Raw genomic sequence first — 19,665 nt, forward strand, 5'->3', positions numbered from 1 at the left:
CATCCTCTCTTCACATCATCCTCTCTTCACTGCCTTCGGCGCCTGTGTTCATGCAAGTACTTGTCTGTGTCGGAGGCTTGGCTTGGTTGATCCGAGCTAGGCCGTACGGTCTGCCTGTCGGTTTACACCTACAAGTGCAAGTACTAACAGCGTGTTCCGATGCCTAGGTGTTAGGTCCACGTACTTACTAGGTATCTGTCAGTCGGCCAGCCGGGCGGGACCTGTCTGTCCAGCAGGCTCTCCCACAGCTCGGAGCCCTTCCCTGCCTTCCACCGCACCCGTCCCCTCCCTCCCTCGTTCCCCTCGACTAGCACGAGGTTGAGGTGGTGGTGGCAGCCGTAGCCTTGCTGGCCCCCATCCCCGTCTGCGCTCCTCTCTATTTTGCTCTCTCCTCTCGTCCTTGTATCCTTGCCGTATAAATTCCGCACCCCCCCCCCCCCCCCCCGTCGGCCTGGGGCTCCCACTCGCATCTCACAACCCCATCGTGTGAATCGCTTGGCCCAATCAGAGACGCACCATGTCATCCCGTAAGAGAAAGCAGGACGAGGAGGAGGAGGAGCTCGTGTCCCTCCCCGAAGACGACGGCGAGGAGGAAGAGGAGTAAGTTTGCAACACCCTTTGGCCCGCGGCTCTGCGCCATACGTTGCCGTCGACTCGGCTCAGGCCCACGACCATTCATGGGACGGAATGCCCGAGACGGTTGCTGATGACCTCAGGTACGTCTCCACCGGCGATGAGGACGAAGTCGACGACGACAAGGACGAGGACGAGGAGGAGGAGGCTGAGGATGCTGAGGGTGACGAGGAGGATGGCGACGACGACGAGGCCGAGGGCGAAAAGGCAGAGAACGGTGTTGAGAACGGTGTCGAGAACGGCGTCAAGGGTGGGTGCATGCCGTCCAACGTCCTTGATAGCCTGCTAACGCGTCGCAGACGACGAGCCCCCGGCTAAGAAGCGCAAGACGGACGAGGCCTCGACCGAGAATGGCCTCAACGGCGAAGTCGCAAAGGAGGGCGGCGCCAAAGACGACGATGGCGACGCAAAGGTTGACGATGCCAAAGTTGACGATGCCAAAGCTGACGATGCCAAAGCCGACGATGGCGACGTCGACGCCGAGGGTAAAAAGGACGCTCCTGCCGCCGTCAAGGAAGCCGTCAAGGCACCCGAGAGCACAGAAAAGCTGGCAGAGGCCGAGCCGGAAGCCGCTGCCGCTGGCGGTGATGAATAGTCACGCACGCATATACATGTATGTAGCTGCCGCGATGCGCCATTCGACCTGTCATCCTCCATTGAGGCGTCGTCGTGTGCGCCGAATCACCTGCCAAGTACCCAATATGCGACTGTCGCACTTGCTCTGCTCAAACTTGCTGTCCACCGCGGCGATCGCGGCTTCAGTCCACCACCCGTACGTGATATGGAAGCCCAGTCATAATTTCATCGCAGTGGGACGCCCGCCACCGTCGGGGCATGACGGAACCACTTCGCCGCGTTCTCGTTCTGCGCATCCTAGCATGCTGAGCCTGGATGGAGAATGACGGCGGGATTCATACCAGTCGGCGTCGGCATTCATCCAGAGCAGGCCCCGGCCTGTTCAGGAGCAAGGAGAATGGATGGCGATGGTGTTGAATTGAACCGAGTGGATTCTATCTGAACAACTTTTGATGCATCAAAATGCACCCGCGTCGTTGGAAGGCCACGCTTGCCATCCAACGCGGCATTGTAGAGCAAGTGCAGGGTAGGACGATCGGGCATGGCGTGCGTGTATCGCATTCGCGATGCTGTCGTCGATCTGACCATGCCCGAAGACTTCACTTCACGACCCCGTTCTCATGGCGATCGATCAGGGCTAGGGACATTGATGGTGAAGATGAAGAATCGTCCACGTCACGACATCGTGTCCTCTGCGGGGGGTAAGAGAGAAGGTGCGACAGTGGACGTGCGACGGTCGGCGCCGGTACACCAGATTCCGTACTTGGATGGTGCTCAGTCGAGGCCACTCCGACAACTTTTCGTCGCCTTTTACTCCATTCATCCAAGCAACACTCAATCCCCCCAAAGGGCGAGACTAGGACGTCATCCTTCGCCGTCCTTCGGAACATTGCGACGATAGCCAAGACTGCGTTGGCAACGTTGCGCGAGCACACGTGATTCGGTCGGCACGACAATTTCGAAGTCGGATGGAACCCCCCCCCCCCCCTTCGCTGGACACGCAGCATCAAGGCCTACGCACCTCGCGATAGGTTCAATTTTTCCTTCAGGGCGATCGGCCGGTCAGCCATTGGGAAGGAAATCAGCGTCCGACAAACCAAAGCTAGGACGCCATCGCCGCCATGTCATCCCTGGGAGGCAGGGCAGCATTGCCTAACGACCAGAGGTGACGGACAATCCAACGAGACTGTGACGTTGCGGCAACTCTCGCGGCCCCCCGAACCGAACGTAACCGGTTTCGGAAGTCCTTGGGCTCGTAGGGGCGAGTGTGGCCGTTTCCTCGTCCGGCCATGGCTTCCATGAGCGAATGGGACAGGAATGCAGCTGCTCTGGGTCCGCCCACGAGCCTAGCCGGTGGCACGAGAAGGGCCAGACCCTTCCACGTTTCCAGGAGCCGACCAACCTGCCATTGACCTCACCAGCCTGCTCTCCTTTCGGTCGGCCTGTCTTTGTCCGGCGTCGGCGGCGTCAAAGACGATTGTTATACTTATGGGGGTCGCCCCGAGTTCCAGCTCGTGCTCGGGCCGCACTCGCAGGCCATTGATCATCATCCAATCACTCTCACGTCGCCATTGACGGACGGCAGCCAGGTCATCATGTATCTCGACACGTACGAGCGCATCGCCATCGCGTGCATCGTCTTCTACTCCTTCGCCCTCATCGGCGGCATCGCCCTCTGCTTCAAGCATGGCGCCCACAAGTCGGCCGGATGGCGTTTCCTCATCATCCTCGCCCTCGCCCGCCTCATCGGCCAGTCGATGCTGCTGGGGACCATCGATGACCCGACCAACGAGAGCCTCTACATCGGCTGGAACACGCTCAACGGCCTCGGCCTCGGCCCGCTCGTCGTCATGCTCCTCGGCCTCCTCGGCCGCGTCTTCGAGGGCATCACGGCCGTGCGGCACGGCAACTTCATATGGCGTCCACAGTTCACCCGCCTTGTCGAGCTGCTCATGCTCGTCGGTTTCATCCTCATCATCGTCGGCGGAACCCAGATTGATTACGAGGTGCAGCCCTCGAGCGCCGAGGTGCCCGCCGTCCAATACTCGGGCCTCACCGTCGCCGGCGTCGCCATCTTCACCGCCGTCACCGTCATCCTTTGCATCGCCACCAGCATCGTCTTCTTTCACTGGCACGACATTCCAGACGGCGAGCACCGAATCGCCGTCGCCGTGCTTATATCACTCCCCTTTGTCATTGTGCGCCTCATATACTCGTGCATCGAGGTCTATGGCGACGTCGTACCCTCGCGCTGGATGTACCTGGGCATGTTCATCATCATGGAGATGATCGTCGTCCTCATCTGCGAGGCTCTCGGCTTCTCGCTCGGCAAGGCCGACGAGAGGGACATGCCGCCCTTGCCGGGACAGACCGACCCGGAGCAGGCCGACCAGGAGAAGCAGGGTGGGGGACTCTGGTTCCCAGGTAAGCGGCTTCTCGCACGCCGCGAGAGGCGGCGTGGGAATCTCTTTTAGTTGTCCGTGGGACATGGCGGTGCACAGGCAGGCGGCGGCGGCGGCGGCGGCGACCGTCGTCGATTCCAAAACTCTTCTGGCGCAGAGGTTTCGTTCGTTTCTATCTGGTACTACGCCTCTCGGCACCGTCAATGGTGAATGACGGTCCATCAGGGGTCACGATCACTGCCTCGTCGATTTCAATGTTCAATCAATACCCGTTGTTTCCCACCAACACACCAGACGACTATGCGTGCTATTATCTTTGCCAGGGCTTTTCTCGCTGCTTGCCATGCAGGCAGGCAGGCAGGCAAGCAGGCAAGCAAGTAAAATAATTGACCTCTATCGAGCGAGCAGCCTCGTTTCTTCTGCCGTGAATCGGTCGCCTCCGAGAACCCACTCATTCCACCGCTTGAGTTTGTGGCGCTTCCTCGAGGGCAAAAGTCTGGCGCCACGGCTCTGAAGCTATCAGCCAAGTCGGCACTCGGCAGCCAGTACGATTCCAGGTACGAAAGGGTGACATGGGAGGGAGCAGACGTTTGTTTTGACTCGCGAGAGGGTCGCGGGAATCAACATCAACTGGACGCGTGGGCTTACACTTGCGGTGCCGATATCTCGTGTTCTCTTCGGTGCACTACCTGAGCGCGAGTCGACAGCAGAAAAAAGACAGAAAAAGCTACCCTTTTCGGGTATTCCACTCGCCCAGCTCAATGGAGAGCGTTTTGGCCGCCCGCTCCTTGGCACGGTCAACCTCCTCCGGGTCGCAGTCGTCCTCCCCGCTGCTCCTGCCCCTACTCCTGCCCCTATTCTGATGCCGATTCCGATCGTCGTCGCCATGCGCCCCCTCGTCCAGGTGAACTTCCACCACGGCCGGCGTTTTGCATAGCTCGGTCGTGCTGCCGAGATGACGCTCCTCGAGCCTCATGCCGTGCTCTTCGTCGGTGATGCCGAGGTCGTCGTGGTGTCGCGGCCGGTCGGCGTGACGCGAGCCCGGGTCGGTGTAGGATGCGACCGAGGAGCCGGAGCCGAAGACGCGAGGCGACAGGCGCAGCAGGACGAGGCGCATCGAGGGCATGCAAGTGCAGACGATGCCGACGTTGACCTCGATGGTCGACCACCAGACGATTCCACGCTGGTCCCACGTCGGGTTCGTGGTGCTCGCAAAATAGACGATGGATTGGAAGCGAAGTATGGACACGACGGTGACCCTTGACGTCCCTCGTTAATCTCGCGGCCATGCAACAATGGGGTGGCTGGGGGGGACGGGGGAGCCGAGGCGAGAGGCAACGTACAGTGCGCCCGTCATGAACATCAGGACCGCGCCCGCCTTCTTCTTCCAGTGCAGATTGAGCTTGCGAACCTGGGTCAAGGGGATGGCCAGCAGCCAGATGTCGACGGCGACGCCGATGGCGGCGTTGGCCCAGCCCGAGGCGTTCATGTCGATGCAGTGGCCCTCGGGGTCGGCGGCGAGGTCGAACTTGGTCCAGTAGTAGCTCACGGGCGTGCACTGGAAGATGACCTTGACGACGAAGGCGAGGGCGAAAGCGACCTGGAAGACAACGGTGCCCCAAAGCAGGCGGCGAACGAGAGTGGTGCTTTCGGAGAAGATGTCGAGGTAGAAAAGCGAGAGGGTCAGCTTGACGAGTGCCATGAGCAGGACGTACATCATCTCGAGTACGTAAAAGTAGATGCCAAAGGTCGTCACGTCGGGCAGGGACAGGCCCCAAACGTCTCGGCCTAGTCCGTGCTTGGCGAGGCCGAAGATCATGAGAGCGGTGCTCGGAATGCCGAGGAGCAGGGCCAACAGGCAGGTCCAATCGTCGGCACCGAGCCGGTGCTGGTGTCGGTAGCCGCCGGTGCTGCCGAAGAGGCGAAAGAGGATGCGGGTGCCGACGACGACGGCGGTGACAGCTCCGAGGGCGACATTGAGCATGTTGAACTGGATCGAGTCGTCGCGGACGGCGGTCCCGCACACGGACTCGGTCGTATTCCTCGAGACTGCGACGGGGTCAGAGGGTGGCAAGGACGAAGAAAGGCCGCACCGACGACGGCTTACAGAGTGCCTCAGGGAGGGTGCACGAGGCCAGGATGCAGCTGTCGACATCCTCCTTGGTCGCGTCGGTCCCGCAAAGGCAGGCAAGAAGAGATGTGGGACATGATTCGGCGACGCAGGGGATCTACGAGAACGGATGACGACGGTCAGGACGGGATGCAGGCTCCGGACGGCGATGCTGACTACTTACCGCGCAGGACGGCAGTTGGGAAAGGTTTGCATGCAACGAAACGGCTTCCACCGGCAGTGGAATCGGGAACACACCCGGCGCGAATTCGATGGCCATCGAGGACCAGGTCTGTCACGAGGAACCAGGAGTGCCGGGCACCATGGTGCGTATGACGAACGAACGGTGTTGGTGTCGGAATCGCGATGAGGTCCCAGTCAGACAGTCAGTCAGCGAAGTCGTATGACCATGCCGACGGCAACCTCGGCGTCAGGTCAAGGTCAGGGTCTAGGTCAAAATCGGATCGGCTGTTCGAGCGAGGTCGAGTGCTCGGAGCTTGATGGAGGCGGTCTGGCTCGGACATGAGCGAGCGAGCATGCTGTTGACTAGTAGCCGTCTCCAGGAACCCAGGACGGACAGCCGGCCACGGCCACGTACCGTGCAGCACTCAGCCGAGCTTGACTCCGTCAACGCACCCTCTTCCCGCCACCCTGGCCCCTGCCCCCCCGCCCCTTACCCGCTGCCATCGTTTGCTAGCAGCGGCCGGCGGCAAGCCTTGTTCGCGGCAGAGACACGCAGGCGCCTCGTTGGATCGTCGCTGCCGAGCTGAACCCGGACGGCTGGTTCGAAGTGCCAATCATGGTGATTGCCGGGGGTCGCCATCCGGTTGGGATGATGTTGACGTGCACGTTGCCTGCTCCTCGGACACATCATGGCGACGTGCAGTGGACGCTACGCATGGTCAACGCATGCTCGTCCAGGTGCAGGCATCATGCGTACGGGTATGTATGCATCGTGCTAGTGCCTTGCTCGGGATGTCATGGTCCGTAGTCGAGCGATGGATTGTCCCGTCGAGGAGCATGCGAGCTCACGTACATGTCGTTTGGCATGCGCGGAAAAGAAAGAATGAAACATGTCTTTTCTTTTCCCCACGATTGGTTTAACAAGGGCGAGGACCGTGTGCCGGCTAAGGGACCCAAGCCCTGGTTCTGGGCCCCCGTCCAAGACATGATTATTATAGTCGTGCGCATGTACTTGCACGTACATACAAGTACCTGTCCTTCTCGTGTACCTGTGCGTGTGCTTGTGCGTGTGCGGAGTACTTGTACATGTACTCGTTCTTGCCACTGCGCTTGGATGAGGAGGAGAGGGAAAGGGGGCCGGGGATCGCGGTACATGTACATGCACCAGCATGGTAGCACATGTACTGCTCTGTAGCACTACATGGAACTACGAGCAAGTCACACGCAGCATACCATGCCATGCCACGCCGAGCTGCGAGACATTGATGGTTGAAACGACTCAGGCAGACAGGGGAAACGAGCGTACGAGGGCCTGTATCCGAAGTTGCATACCCGACCAGTACCTAGATAGGTGCGAGGGAAGGTGCCTGGATAGGTGTGAATGACGGTAGCTACGAGTATGATGGTAATGCTCTACTACCTACTAGGTACCTAGTAGGTACGGAGTATTAATAATTGGTTAATACCTGGAAGGGACATTTGCTGTGTGTACTACATAGGTCGGTGTACGTGCTCGATGCCCAGCTCTGTTAGAGGTCCCTTGCAAGGTATTCCCTACCGTAGTACTTTGTAACTACAGTGGTGTATTAGTACTGTAAGTACGGAGTAGTAGGAGGTAGGCTGTAAAACTTCCGACTTCAGTCTGCGTGGTGACGTGCCAACGCAGCATGTACTTACGCGGGAGTACTTCTCCTTATTCGGAAAGTATTGACATCGTGCTCGTACTAATACCTATTAGGACGCTTTACCACCGCTCGGACACGTCAAGAGCACAAAATCCGAGCAACTACATAGCACTGTTACGTTGGACATGCACGCATACATGTCGATGCCTGCACGTGCACGAGAATGAGTGCACATGAAAAATACCAGCACGAGCATGGATCTGCCCGTGCGACGAGTATTTGTTGTGCCACGTACTATCGATCCAGGACATGCCGCACATGCATGCTCCGCTGTGCCTATATGTAAGTACACTCGCATGCCTACAGCAGCCGGCACACTGCAGAGCAGCTGTGCATCCACAGGTACCGTACTCCGTACTCATCATATTGACAGGTAGGTGTACTTGCTTACAGTGGTTGTACTGGACTCGGTCTGTACTTTGGTACACCTGGCCGGGCACGGGATGGGCCAGGCCGCGAGACCCGCATAGGGGAGGGGGGAAGGGGGGCGGGGGGGCCGCAGGGGTCCGCTCCCTGACGGATGCTGTCCCGACGGGATGCCGTGCCGAGCCCCCCCCCCCCCCCCCCCGCCCCCATACGATTGCGTGCACACCTTCTTGCAGTACCGAGTACAGCAGTACTTGTACAGCACACGGCAACGGTAGCACGGCAAGTACAACGTACAGCGCATGCGCAATCACCTACAGATACCCTTGGCACAAACAGTAATGTCAGAGTGTCGAATGGTTTGCCGTAATTAGTGGGCGGGCTGGAATACGGATTCTTGTACGTGCCGTCAGTCGTCAACCTCCATTATTCAACCTCGTACCCGACTACAGTGCACTGTACTCCGTAGTTGTGCATGCTAATGCGAAAGGGGGGAGGGAGTGCCTTGACACCCTACAAAATAATTTCAGCTGCCGGCCAGGGGTGCCCTGCTCGTATGCTGCACGAGCCTTGTGCCGCATCGCCCCGGACTCAGGCTAGCAGCGGTTGCTCCCGCCACCCTCCCTCCGTCGACGGCGTGCTGCCCGCCCCTATTCCTTACGAGTCAGGGGGAGAGCTCGTTCGGTGTGGTGGCCCGAGGTGGCCGATATGAGATCCCTCGCTGCCCGTCATCGAGATGCTGAAACACAAACGCATGTACTTTGTCGTCAACGCTTACTCGCATGCTCGACAGGGCTCCGTTATTATGGCAGCCATCTACACCTTCGTGGCCAAGGTCGACCAGGCTGTCGACCTGCTCGAGCAGCGCGCTAGAGTGGCCCTCGACGATGGGATGAACAGCTTCGACATAGGCTGTACCAAAAGGCCAGCGACTGAGGATGATTTAATCGATCGACCTACCGCCGACTCCCTAGTATCCATTCATCGCACGTGCTCGTACGTGTAATTACCAAGTAGGTCCATCATCGTCGCCAGTGGCACGCTGTCGGCCGACCGCAACCACGTTCCTGTCACCAGCTTCTAAGCCAGCCCGGAGCGAAAACCGAAGGCTCGTAGCTCTTGTTCAAATTATAACAACAGGCAGCACAGTTGGACGGCGCGCATCGAACAACAACGCGAATGATTCGACGAGAGCTCATCACCATTCCTCTTCGCGCCCGCTTGCTGCAGCACGGCGCCTTGCCGCGCGTGCATTTGCCTGCCGGCAATTTGTCGTCACCGACGCCGAGGGAGAGCAACGGGTACCGCGGCAACGGTGCCGGACTGGCGCGCTAGTCGTGGGGCTCGAGCGTGTGGGCACCAGCAACATCGGCAGTTCGAGATGGACGGCTGGCTCGGCCACAGAGCACTGCTTGCTCCCCCGTGGCATGAACTTTGGGAATTTCCGGCACGGCGTCGGCTTTTCCATTATGAGACGCGCCTGGGTCGCCCACGGCAGGGAGGCTTCCGGCTCTCCCATCTCAGCCTGCGGCCGTGTCACATGGTTGCCATCTCCGTCGACTGCGCTGTCAAAGGGTCGTAGCCGTCGCCTTTTCCCCACGCCCCCGGGGGTGGGGGGGTTGTTGAGCCCTTGCGGGAGTGACATGTCGCCAGCTCTTCCCGATGACCAACGGCATCGGTTGCACCAGGCCTTGCTCGGAGCAGAGGATACTGGAAAGGCAGGGAAAGCTGCTGCTACCGTTGTCGGCAGCAGAATAAGCGGACAAGCCGTTCCGTTCGGGCCTGGTAGAAAATGTCGAGCAAAAGTCTTGGTCCGAGGTTACAGCTTGGGCATGTCCATGTCCTCTTCTAGCACGGCGGCGACCTCCCGCCTGATGGCCGAGGCCAGTTTGTCCGCCTCCTCCTCGTCGAGCTCCTCGCGGCGACCCTTGCCGAACATGGTGAAGCTCTCGCGGAAGCGACCGCTGGCGCGAATGTCCGGCCGCGGGATGAGATGGTAGTGCACGTGCGGCACGACCTGGGAGGCGGCTGCGCCGTTGTTCTGGACCACGTTCCAGTCGTCGACGCCCGTGGCCCGCGCGAGGGCGGCCGAGAGGACGCGGACGTAGGCGCCGAGCTCGCGGGCCTCGGCGGCGGACGCGTCCGTGAGCTTGGGTCGGTGCGGTCGCGGGCAGAGGAGCAGGTGGCCCGGGGACAGGGGCATGATGTCTAGGAAGCCGACGAGGGAGGGCGTCGAGAGGACGATGAAGGACGTCGGCGACGTGAGCTCGACATCGACCGAGGCCGGTGGGTGACGGGGGTCGTAGGGCCTGTGAGCGGCGGCGATGTCGCAGAAGGGACAGTCGTCGTCGAGCATGGCGCGCGGTATGGTGCCGCTGCCACGGCTGCCCGAATGGACAGGACGGTGGACGTTGGTTGGGCGCGGTTCCGGTGGCGGCGTGGACGACGAGGGTGCTGGATCTTCTGGACCCGTCATCGAGCCGAGGTTACGGCAGTGCAAACGGCGCCGCCTCTTCCGGACTCATAACCTCTTACGAGGTGCAGGATAACAGTGGAGGTTCGCACGAGACTCGTGATGGAGGAGTAGGAGTGCTGAACAGCAGCTAGCTGGTAACGGGAAACAGGTGATGTGTGGGTGGTTTTCTTCTACCGAGCACAATGCCCGAGGTTCATCCTGTGGGGTAATGCAGTAGTACAGTAAGTACACGCAAGTAGCGCCTTGGTGGCTGCGCTGGCTGTCTGGCTGTCGGGCAGCAAGCAAGCTCGGGCTCAAACTCCTCCCACAATGCCCGCCTCTGACAGCTTCGGTTCTGTTTCTTTTCTCGCTCTTGTAAGGATTTGCGCCAACAGCCAGTGCCACCGTGTCCGAGTCTTCACTACCTCGGGGTCACCAAAACTCGGGGCAGCATCCAACGTCTACGGATTTCCGCACTCGCGAAAACTGCACCTGATCCAAGTGATGACTAACCCCTAGAGCCATGCCTGGTCGAAGAAGCATCCGACAACTATGCTTTTCCGTTCCTACCAGCGACCGCGCCTAGGGTAACCTTACGGAGTCCAAGCCACGGCCTGCCCCGAAACCACGAGGGTCCAGGTCAACATTCTGGCTGTGGTCGCAGCATCGACTAGCTCGTCAAGAGCGTTATGGAAGGGATCGTGAGCGAAGCAAGCTTTGATGCGACATGGTATTTGTCTCCTCGTTACTCCGTAGCGATATCAGTCATGTGCAGATTACAGTACATGTACCTACACCTTAGTTTTGTCACTATTTAGGTACCTAATAGGTACTGCAGTCAGCATAGTCTCAAGGCAGCCATTGCAACGAGGCACTGCAACCAACGTAGTCGCTGCGTTATGACAACCAGTGTCCATTTGCACACGTCGGACTTGGCCAACCTGCAAGTAGTATGTATATTTACGAAACCTGCAGGAATCCTAGCCAACCGTGTATTTGCCCACCACGAAGCTCTTCGTTTGGAAGCAATAGTATTGCTCGCTAGGTACAGAGTATTCTTCACCTGCATGTACTTGTAATTACTTGTTACTCCGTACTGTATGTACTTGTGCATGCGCAGTACTTGTAGGTGTCGGTACTCGTAATTGAGGGTACACGTACTCCCTGCTCGGCAGAATTAATACCTAATAATCGTTACTTGTACTCCGTGCTACAGGTGTACCGAAGTACGGAGTAAGTACTGTCATGTTTGCCTATCAAGTAAGTACAAAGTTGAACAAGTAATAGAGGTTTTTCTCGCAATTTTCTGTTATTACCACACCACACATCGCCGATTCATCGATGACAAATCGCCTCTTCTCGACTCGTCAGCACCTCTCCTCAATCGTGCTTGCGGATGGCAGCCATGACTAATTAACACTGATGGCTGCCCGCAACGCTAATTACTAGTTGTATTCACCAATCGGCCACCCGAGTTCGGACACGAGCCGTTGGCCGTAAGAATATTTAAACAATACTGTATTTGTAGTCCATGCTGGCGGCACCAACCCAGTACGGGGTAGTTCAATGACGAGGTATAGTTACCGACGGCTGGAAAAAAAAATCATCGTGGAGCATCCCGACTCCTACCTAATATCGCCCCGTCATCCATCACCCTCCCATCGTCCCACCACTCCATCATCCTACCATCTAATCGTCCTGCCATCCCATCCTCGCAGCCTACGCGTCGCACTGTCGACGTCCATCTCCATGGCCATGGCCGACACCCGTAGCCTGCTCCTCGCGCCGCCGTCGGTCGCCGCCCACGAGGATCAGCTGCGCTCCGTCTTCGCCACCTTCGACCGCGCCTCGACCGACCTCCAGATGCTCGACCGCCTCTCCGCCGGCCTCGTCACCCTGCCGCCCGCCACCTACGATCTCGTCCTCGTCCTTACCGGCACCGACGGCTCGCGTCGCGGCGAGGCCCTTGACCTCATGGACCGTCACCTCTACGGCCGAATCGTGTCCTCCATGAAGGCCGGTGCCAGCTTGAGCTTCGAGCATGGCCGCGTCGATGTCAAAGAGGCCATCCTGGCGGGGCTCGTCGAAAAGCAGGATGGCACGTTCGAGAAGCTCGCCGACGAGGAGGCCGTAGTGCCCTTGCGCTTTGTCAGCAGGACGAAGAAGGCACCTGTCCCGAATGGCACCAGCCATGCCGACGCGAGCACGGTTCGCTACGACTTCAGCAAGATGGACGACGATGACGACGACATCATCGACGAAAACGGCCTGCTCACCGACGAGGATCTCAACCGCCGTCCCGTCCAGCGTGCGTCCCTTCCGTCCCCCCGCACCCATGCGACGACTGATCAAATACTGACCGCGATGGCAGCCTCCGACTGCAATCCACAAAAGCGCCGCCGCCCCTGCAAGGACTGCACCTGCGGCCTGGCGGCCAAGTTCGAAGCCGAGGACAAGCAGCGGCGTGCGGCGGCCGACGCGGGTCTCACCGCCATGCTCGACGCCAACGACCTCAACGAGCTCGACTTCACCGTCGAGGGCAAGACGGGCTCGTGCAACAACTGCTCACTCGGCGACGCCTTCCGCTGCTCCACCTGCCCCTACATCGGCCTACCGCCCTTCAAACCGGGCGAGGAGGTGCGGATCATGAATGACATGGCGCAGCTGTAGCTGGCCGGCTGGAGAACGATTGCATGGGATGGCGTTTGTTTGCTGGGATTTTATTCATTTCAACTTTGATCACGCCTGATGAATGAATGGCATGCGCTGGATAGGGCCGAGGGTATAAATACGGCCAGGGAGATTCTACAAATACATACACAAATTTACTTGTTGCGCCAGCAAGTCTTGCATGAGTACCCTCCGTGTCGGCAATAGAATGTCGGAGAGTACGGACCCCTAGGGTCGCGGGGGCTGGATCTGAAGATCGACATGGACGAATACAAGGATAGTACCTACTCTCTCGTGCTCCGCACCTGTCCTCTTATTTCTGTGAGCGGAGAGGTTGTCTTGAATTGTGAGAGTGTGCTGGCCATGTCTACTTACTTGCCTTAGCATGTGATGGAAGGAACAATAACTTTGTAAGCGTGATAGTACAAGTACAAGTACAGTAAGTACATGTGAGCACTTGCAATAGGTGTAAGTAAGTATTACAGTACATGTACAAGTACGGATTGGTCTCAATTAATACTCCGTAATACAAGTTCAAGTACGGAGTATTCAACGGAAACCCTCCATCCTACTATACAGTACTAACTAATACTTACTGTACGGAGTAAGTACGGAGTACTTAGAGCACAGTATGGAGCACATGTCCCTACCTACCCAGGTATCACTGAAAGTGGGACGGGGGGACAACCGTGAGCCCAAAGCAAATCTTGACCGCCTAATTCTGCCACTTGACGACTTGCCAGCCGCTGCCATCTTTTCCATCCTCCACCGTCGCCGTGCCCCAAACGTTCGAACGCAGCCTTCGGCATCCACGACGATCCCCTTCCTCCAGAGACGCAAACCAAGCCGCCGAAGATGCCGCGCGAAGAATACCAAGTTCCCTCCGCAGGCGCCGCCTCGGCCACAAGTGCCTCCCGCGGTGCCACTGGTCCCAGTCACCACCAGCACGACGCCGCCGCTCGGTCCGTCATGTCGTACATCTGCGGAGACTGCGGCGGGAGCGTCACTATCGGCAAGGACGCCCTCGTGGCGTGCCCCCATTGCGCAGGCAGGGTGCTCTACAAGGAGCGCACCAAGAGGTGAGCTGGCTGTCGCCCTTTTCTCTGCTTCCCCGCCTCTCCTCGTTGCCTCGTCCGCGGAACAACCAACGCAGGCCAGCCAAGGAGATGACAAATCGCTAACCTCGCCGATGCAGGATGGTCCAGTTCGAGGCGAGGTGATGGTTGAGCAGCCGGTCGACGTGGGTTTGGGCGTGGTGAGCATGACGAAAATCAACCAGTCGTTTTCTTCTTTGGAGTTTGGGCATGGGGCGCGTCAAACGCCTGTGATGTGACAGGCACGCAGCATCGAGCATGAACATGAACATGAAAATTTTGCCGGACGAGCACCTTCGTCTCTGCCTCCTCGTGTATAAAATGGACCACCAGGCCACCGCTCTTACGCCAAACGCCGGGTCGCCCCATCACTTTCGCTGCGAGTGCAGGAACTTGGCGAAGCTAGCGTCCTTCATGACGGAATCGTCGTTTTCCCCCATCGCCGCGTTGTACCGCTCCTGCAATCCCTCCTTGATCCGCTCCTCGTCCGAGTCGTCGTCGTCCGAGTCGTCGTCGCTCGCAACCTCGACATCGTCATCATTGTCCTTGGCCTTGGTCCGCGATGGCTGCGATGACTGCTTCCCGACGGCCATGCCCTCCATCATCTTGTCGAGCTGCTTCTCGCGCGTCACCTTCCGCTGCTCCTCGCGCTCCGCCCTCCTCCGCTGCAGCTCCGGGTAGTAGTCGCGCATGAACTCGGCCTTCTTCTCCTCGACGGCGGCGAAGAAGTCGTCGACGCCGGTGCCCAGGCGCGAACTCACGCCAACCATGCTAAGGTGAGAGTAAAACTCCTCGAGCATGAGGCTCATGGAGTTGAGAAGGCTGCCCATGTACCCGTTGCCGCCATGGCCGCCGCCCTCGACGCCGCCAAACGCATCCGACTCCTCGTCGCGCTGCAGAGCCGCCTGGAAGGCCTCGAAGTCGGTCATCCACTCCTTGGCAAAGGCGGCGTCCTTGACGTCCGTCTTGTTGAAGACGAGTATCATCGGCAGCTTGGTCTTGTAGAGGATGGAACAGGCGTAGAGCATGTTGGACATGAACGTCGACGTCGACGCCGTTCGCGGCGTGTCGATGATGTAGGCGATGACGGTCGGGAACGAGGACGCGAGCGACTCGAGCAGTATCGTGCCCGAAGCTGACCAGACAAAGACCTCGATCTGGCCGGGCGTGTCGACGAGGATTCTGTCGATCGGTACTCGCTCAGGTTTGTCGGCATCTGGTTTGGCTCGCTTCTCGAGCAGGTCAACGACCTGGTCGACCTTGGTGGCGAAGAGATTTAGGGAGGTGAGGATGCCTCCGTTGGGACCGAGGTTGTACTGCTTCATCACCTCCTCGTAGTTGACCGAGTCGCGGATGTCGATGTTAGACTCGAACGGGACCGTGAGCACGGCGGGGTCGAGGTTCATGACGTAGGGTGGGTTCTTCTTCTCGTGGAGGTGAGCGTTGATGCGCTGCATGAACGTCGTCTTGCCCGAGCCTGCGTGCGTCGTGAGCGTTGACCTCTTCATCGAGCCGCCAGTACAGGCCAAGGATGCTCACCAGCCATGCCGACGCAGACGATGGCCACCGGCGGTGAGCCCGAACCATCGGCTGTAGACGACGACGAAGACGCCATCGCGAGTCCGGCGGTCGCTGCTGTGAAGGGGTGTCGCGGATCCCACAGCACAGGAGCTGGTGCAGCTTCGGGAGCACGAGTGGTGACAGGATCCGGAACTGGTGCCTGTATTGGTGTGGGCACAACCCGCAACAGAAGAGGAGGCGAAGCGGAATGTCTGGTTCGAATTTTTGGATGGCAGCACCTCGCCCAGCTACAGATATAATAAGCAGAGAGGTAAAGTATTATTACGTGACTGCACCCCCACCCCCCACTACTGGCATCTTCAACTGACCCGCAGCAGCAACACCATTTTATTACTACTCGGTATTACTCCGTACCATCAATCAAACCATCAATAAGACCTGCCGCAGTTGCAGTGCATCGTCCCCAGGCTGGCTGTACATGCACATGTACGTATCATAAGTACAGTAGATAATAGTGACCGCCCGCTCGTCGACGGTTGCACCGACTGAGGCTTTCATTCATACCGAGTCTCCCAGAATGCCGTACGCCTGCCTACCCTACATTCGTTACCGCCGGCATCAGTGTCCATTCCAACGGCCATCAGCATGACCGTTTGCGAATGCCTCGCCTAGCCGTCGGTTCCGCTGCTTCGAAATGTCGCGCACAGAGCGGCGTAGTGGTGCGTCAGGTCCAGCACGTTTTGCGGCAGGCTCGTTGCCTGGATGATGCTCCTCACCTTGACGGCGCCCTCGTCCTCGATCAGCGTCCGCACCGTGTGCAGCAGCTCCGGGCTGAACTCGCTATACCAGCGGTATTGCCACGTCACGAGCCGGATCACCGCCGAAACCGCCTCCCGCGTGCTCTTCGTCTTCTCAAACACCCGTAGCACACCCGCCAGCGCCTTCGGGCTGAAGCGCAGCGACAGGCAGGCCCGATACGCCTCGACCGCCTCGTCCATGTGCTGCAGTCGCTCCGCCAGAGCGCCCAGAATCTCCCACTCCTCCGCCGACTTCTTGTACTGCATCTGCTGCGCCCGGTACTGCGCCATCTGCGTTCGCCAAATCGTGTAGACGCGCAAGTCTTCGTAGAGCACCATGAACAGGCTGTCCAGCCACCTCTCGCACAGCCGCTTCGTGTTGAGCTTAGACAGGTGTTCGTCGCTGGTGGCGCTCTGCGAACTGTTAGGGACCGACAGGATCGGGAGAATGACTGATAGTGGCGTGCTCACTTGTTCGGCTTCCGCCTTGACTTCCTGCGGATCAATCATGTTTGACGGCTTCTCCACTCCGTTGCTCTTACCGTTGCCGTTGCTTTTACCGTTACCCTTGCCCTTGTTTTTGCCTTTGCCCTTGCCCTTGCCATTTCTCTTTCCGTTGCCCTTGTTCTTACCGTTGCCCTTGCCCTTGCTCATACCGTTGCCGTCCTCATCATCACCTCCGTCGCCGCGGCCCTCCTCGCCGTGGCCCTCCTCACCGTGGCCCTCCTCGCCGTGGCCCTCCTCGCCGTGGCCCTCCTCGCCGTGGCCCTCCTCGCCGTGGCCCTCCTCGCCGTGGCCCTCCTCGCCGTTGCCCTCGTCACCCTTGCCCTCCTCGCTCTTGCCGTCGCCATTCATCTCGTCATTGGAGCGGGAAGCCGGCTCGACGGCAACGTCGTCGGCTTTTCCCGCACCCTCGCCCGTTGGCCCGTCGCCGTTTGTTGTCGGTTCTGGTGTCCCTCGCAACCCGTCGAGGCTGGGGCTCCGTCTCGGGGGCGCGAGTGTCGAGTCTTGCCTCTCCGTTCTGTATTCGTCCTCCATGACGAAGACGTTGCTGCGAATCTTGAGTAGCTGGTCCCATCCGATCTTGGCGGTCATCTCCGTCAGGATGCTGTACGCCTGTTTGAAGGTGCCCCGATAGGCTGCCGCCCGAAGGCCGAGCAGGCTCGAGTCGACCTGCTCGGAGAATCTCGAGTCCTGCTCGCTGTCGAGTTCGTCCAGCCTCGTCTCTGGCAAAATCGGCAGAAACACCTCCTTCGGCTCCGGCATCAGGGGCGTGTCCTTGTCCTGGTAGGTGAACATCGGACACGAGTTGAGCGTCGTCAGCGCATTCTCCCAGTCTTCCATCGCGAGGTAGACCTGGGCCAGCCTAGCCCACGTGCCGAACTCGCTCGGCGCCGCGATGGTGCTGCGGTCGGCGCAGCCGAGTGCCATCTTGAGCCTCTCATCCTTGATTTCCCCCGTCTCCGCGCTCTGCGCCTTCATGAGGAGAAACTCGGCCTGTGTGTCGAGCATGACGTAGTCCATGGGCATCTCCTGAAGCGAATTGTAGAGCGTCTTGACCCCCGACACCTCCTCGTTGCCCATGAACAAGACCTTGGACAGGAGGGAGGAAACCTCGATGCTCTGGGTACGGAGCTTCTCGAACAGATTGATGCCGGACGCGTACCGGCCCGTCGTCTCGAGGTACTTTAGCAGGCCCGTCGTTAGATGATTCGACACGTTCGTCGGCACCTGCACGACGGAGTCGGATCCCAGTTGCCAGCCTGCGATGGTCAGCGAGTGTGGTCGGCCCGAAAGTCGAAGCGGGCGCTACTTGCCTCGGAAGAACAGCTGCTCAGCGGCGTGGAGGAACCGGTGCTCGGTCTCGGTGTTGGTGACGGGGTTGAAGCGTCGAACGCCGACGATGCGGCGAATCGTGTCGCCGCTACCGTCGTCGGCGTACGAGTACGCCCTCAGGACGCTGCAGAGATACGTCTCAAGCCAAAGGTCATCCGACGCCTTGCGTTTCTCCCCTCGTTCGTCGACGCAGTAGCTCTCCACCGTTCCCGGGATGGACACGTGAACGCGCATGTCCAGCCGTGAGAATGCATTATAGCAGCTGGAGAGGAATCAAAATCAGGCCCCGTTCGTCCGCCAGGGGAACGCTCGACTACGCACCAGTAGAGGCCCTCGACGATCTTGGCCGTCGAGTTGGGCCCGTTGTCCTTGTAGGTGAGGGTGTTGATGTACGCCGCGAGGCTTGCCGAGGAAGATGCGTCGACACCGGTGACGTGATGGTAGACCCCGGTCTTCTTCAGTTAGAGCCGCGCGCTTGTCCGGGATGGCGAGGCATGTTACCTGTCTTCCTGGGTTGCGCACGCTTTGCTTCAGGAGATGGACGAGATCGGGAGGACCGAGCTCCCGCAGCGCGCCCAGCGATTCGGTCCGAGCATCGATCGACTCGTGGAGAACCTCCTCCGTGAGGCTTTTGCAGTTAGCGCAGGGACTCGGGGGCGGCGTCCTCATGCGAGCTTACTCTGGCACACCTGGCGCGACCATGTTGGGTTCGCTGCTAGTAGTTGACCGCAGCCGATGGCGATCCAGTCGGTGCTTTGGCCTGGTTGGGCTGTTGTTGAAGCGCAGAGCCCAACGCGAGACTGGCGTAGCCCTGATACGCAGTGGGAACCGGCGTCGTGGATCGGAGGTGGTTCGTCTGTGATGCGGTGGGCAACTGGGACGAGACGAGTTGGGGTAGCAATGAAGCTTTCATGAAGATGTGGCTTCCAGGCATGCAGGTACAGTGGTCACGGACGGGAGGGAGTACGAGGGAGCAGGTGTGCTCAGTGGTGCGGATGTACATGGTACTCGGACCTGCACTGTACAGTACTGTGTAAGTAGAGAGGCACCAGGTACTAGCAGGTGCAGTTACAGAGTACCGACAGCACTTGTGGGTTGTGGTACGAAGTTGATACCCCGCAGATACTCCATCTTTGTACCTCATAACATGCTGCAGTCTAGCTTTCATAGTGCCTTGGCTGTAGGTGCACCTCTTGCTGCAGCAAGGAGGTGTACTGTATGCACAGCCGTGCCTGTACAGTGTCGTACCAAGACTCCGTAGTTCGGATGGGAGGCGGGCGCTCCAGTGTCCAGGTACCCAGCCTCGTGACTGCGCCACAGGCGGCGCCTGTCTGCTT

The 19,665-nt window shown here is 59.2% G+C and overlaps 9 protein-coding genes across 9 annotated transcripts; 5 read left to right on the forward strand and 4 right to left on the reverse strand.

Moving 5' to 3' along the window:
• Positions 1-517: 517 nt before the first annotated feature.
• On the forward strand, positions 518-1,228 carry DCS_06398 (uncharacterized protein; the record flags this gene model as incomplete). Its single annotated transcript, XM_040803688.1, has 3 exons — positions 518-600; positions 717-883; positions 933-1,228. The coding sequence occupies 3 exons, from the start codon at positions 518-520 to the stop codon at positions 1,226-1,228; spliced, it is 546 nt and encodes a 181-aa protein (XP_040653792.1).
• A 1,270-nt stretch (positions 1,229-2,498) lies between these two features.
• DCS_06399 (uncharacterized protein) lies at positions 2,499-3,683 on the forward strand (the record flags this gene model as incomplete). The annotated part of the gene is made up of 2 exons (XM_040803689.1): positions 2,499-2,591; positions 2,631-3,683. 2 exons carry the CDS (start codon positions 2,499-2,501, stop codon positions 3,681-3,683), a joined length of 1,146 nt encoding a protein of 381 aa, XP_040653793.1.
• Positions 3,684-4,338: 655 nt separating this feature from the next.
• Positions 4,339-6,001, reverse strand: DCS_06400 (Extracellular membrane protein, 8-cysteine region, CFEM; the record flags this gene model as incomplete). The annotated part of the gene is made up of 4 exons (XM_040803690.1): positions 4,339-4,870; positions 4,955-5,660; positions 5,719-5,839; positions 5,906-6,001. The coding sequence occupies 4 exons, from the start codon at positions 5,999-6,001 to the stop codon at positions 4,339-4,341; spliced, it is 1,455 nt and encodes a 484-aa protein (XP_040653794.1).
• A 2,690-nt stretch (positions 6,002-8,691) lies between these two features.
• DCS_06401 (uncharacterized protein) lies at positions 8,692-9,290 on the forward strand (the record flags this gene model as incomplete). Its single annotated transcript, XM_040803691.1, has 2 exons — positions 8,692-8,928; positions 9,096-9,290. 2 exons carry the CDS (start codon positions 8,692-8,694, stop codon positions 9,288-9,290), a joined length of 432 nt encoding a protein of 143 aa, XP_040653795.1.
• Positions 9,291-9,774: 484 nt separating this feature from the next.
• On the reverse strand, positions 9,775-10,431 carry DCS_06402 (uncharacterized protein; the record flags this gene model as incomplete). The annotated part of the gene is made up of 1 exon (XM_040803692.1): positions 9,775-10,431. One exon carries the CDS (start codon positions 10,429-10,431, stop codon positions 9,775-9,777), a length of 657 nt encoding a protein of 218 aa, XP_040653796.1.
• Positions 10,432-12,165: 1,734 nt separating this feature from the next.
• Positions 12,166-13,080, forward strand: DCS_06403 (uncharacterized protein; the record flags this gene model as incomplete). Its single annotated transcript, XM_040803693.1, has 1 exon — positions 12,166-13,080. One exon carries the CDS (start codon positions 12,166-12,168, stop codon positions 13,078-13,080), a length of 915 nt encoding a protein of 304 aa, XP_040653797.1.
• Positions 13,081-13,711: 631 nt separating this feature from the next.
• DCS_06404 (uncharacterized protein) lies at positions 13,712-14,413 on the forward strand (the record flags this gene model as incomplete). Its single annotated transcript, XM_040803694.1, has 1 exon — positions 13,712-14,413. The coding sequence occupies one exon, from the start codon at positions 13,712-13,714 to the stop codon at positions 14,411-14,413; it is 702 nt and encodes a 233-aa protein (XP_040653798.1).
• Positions 14,414-14,542: 129 nt separating this feature from the next.
• DCS_06405 (uncharacterized protein) lies at positions 14,543-16,081 on the reverse strand (the record flags this gene model as incomplete). Its single annotated transcript, XM_040803695.1, has 3 exons — positions 14,543-15,651; positions 15,714-15,894; positions 16,064-16,081. 3 exons carry the CDS (start codon positions 16,079-16,081, stop codon positions 14,543-14,545), a joined length of 1,308 nt encoding a protein of 435 aa, XP_040653799.1.
• A 282-nt stretch (positions 16,082-16,363) lies between these two features.
• DCS_06406 (budding site selection protein) lies at positions 16,364-19,030 on the reverse strand (the record flags this gene model as incomplete). The annotated part of the gene is made up of 5 exons (XM_040803696.1): positions 16,364-18,301; positions 18,389-18,590; positions 18,650-18,780; positions 18,830-18,956; positions 19,008-19,030. 5 exons carry the CDS (start codon positions 19,028-19,030, stop codon positions 16,364-16,366), a joined length of 2,421 nt encoding a protein of 806 aa, XP_040653800.1.
• Between the last annotated feature and the right edge of the window lie 635 nt (positions 19,031-19,665).

This window comes from Drechmeria coniospora, chromosome 03, assembly GCF_001625195.1.
Source record: "Drechmeria coniospora strain ARSEF 6962 chromosome 03, whole genome shotgun sequence".
In the NCBI taxonomy this organism is placed as follows: Eukaryota; Fungi; Ascomycota; class Sordariomycetes; order Hypocreales; family Ophiocordycipitaceae; genus Drechmeria; species Drechmeria coniospora.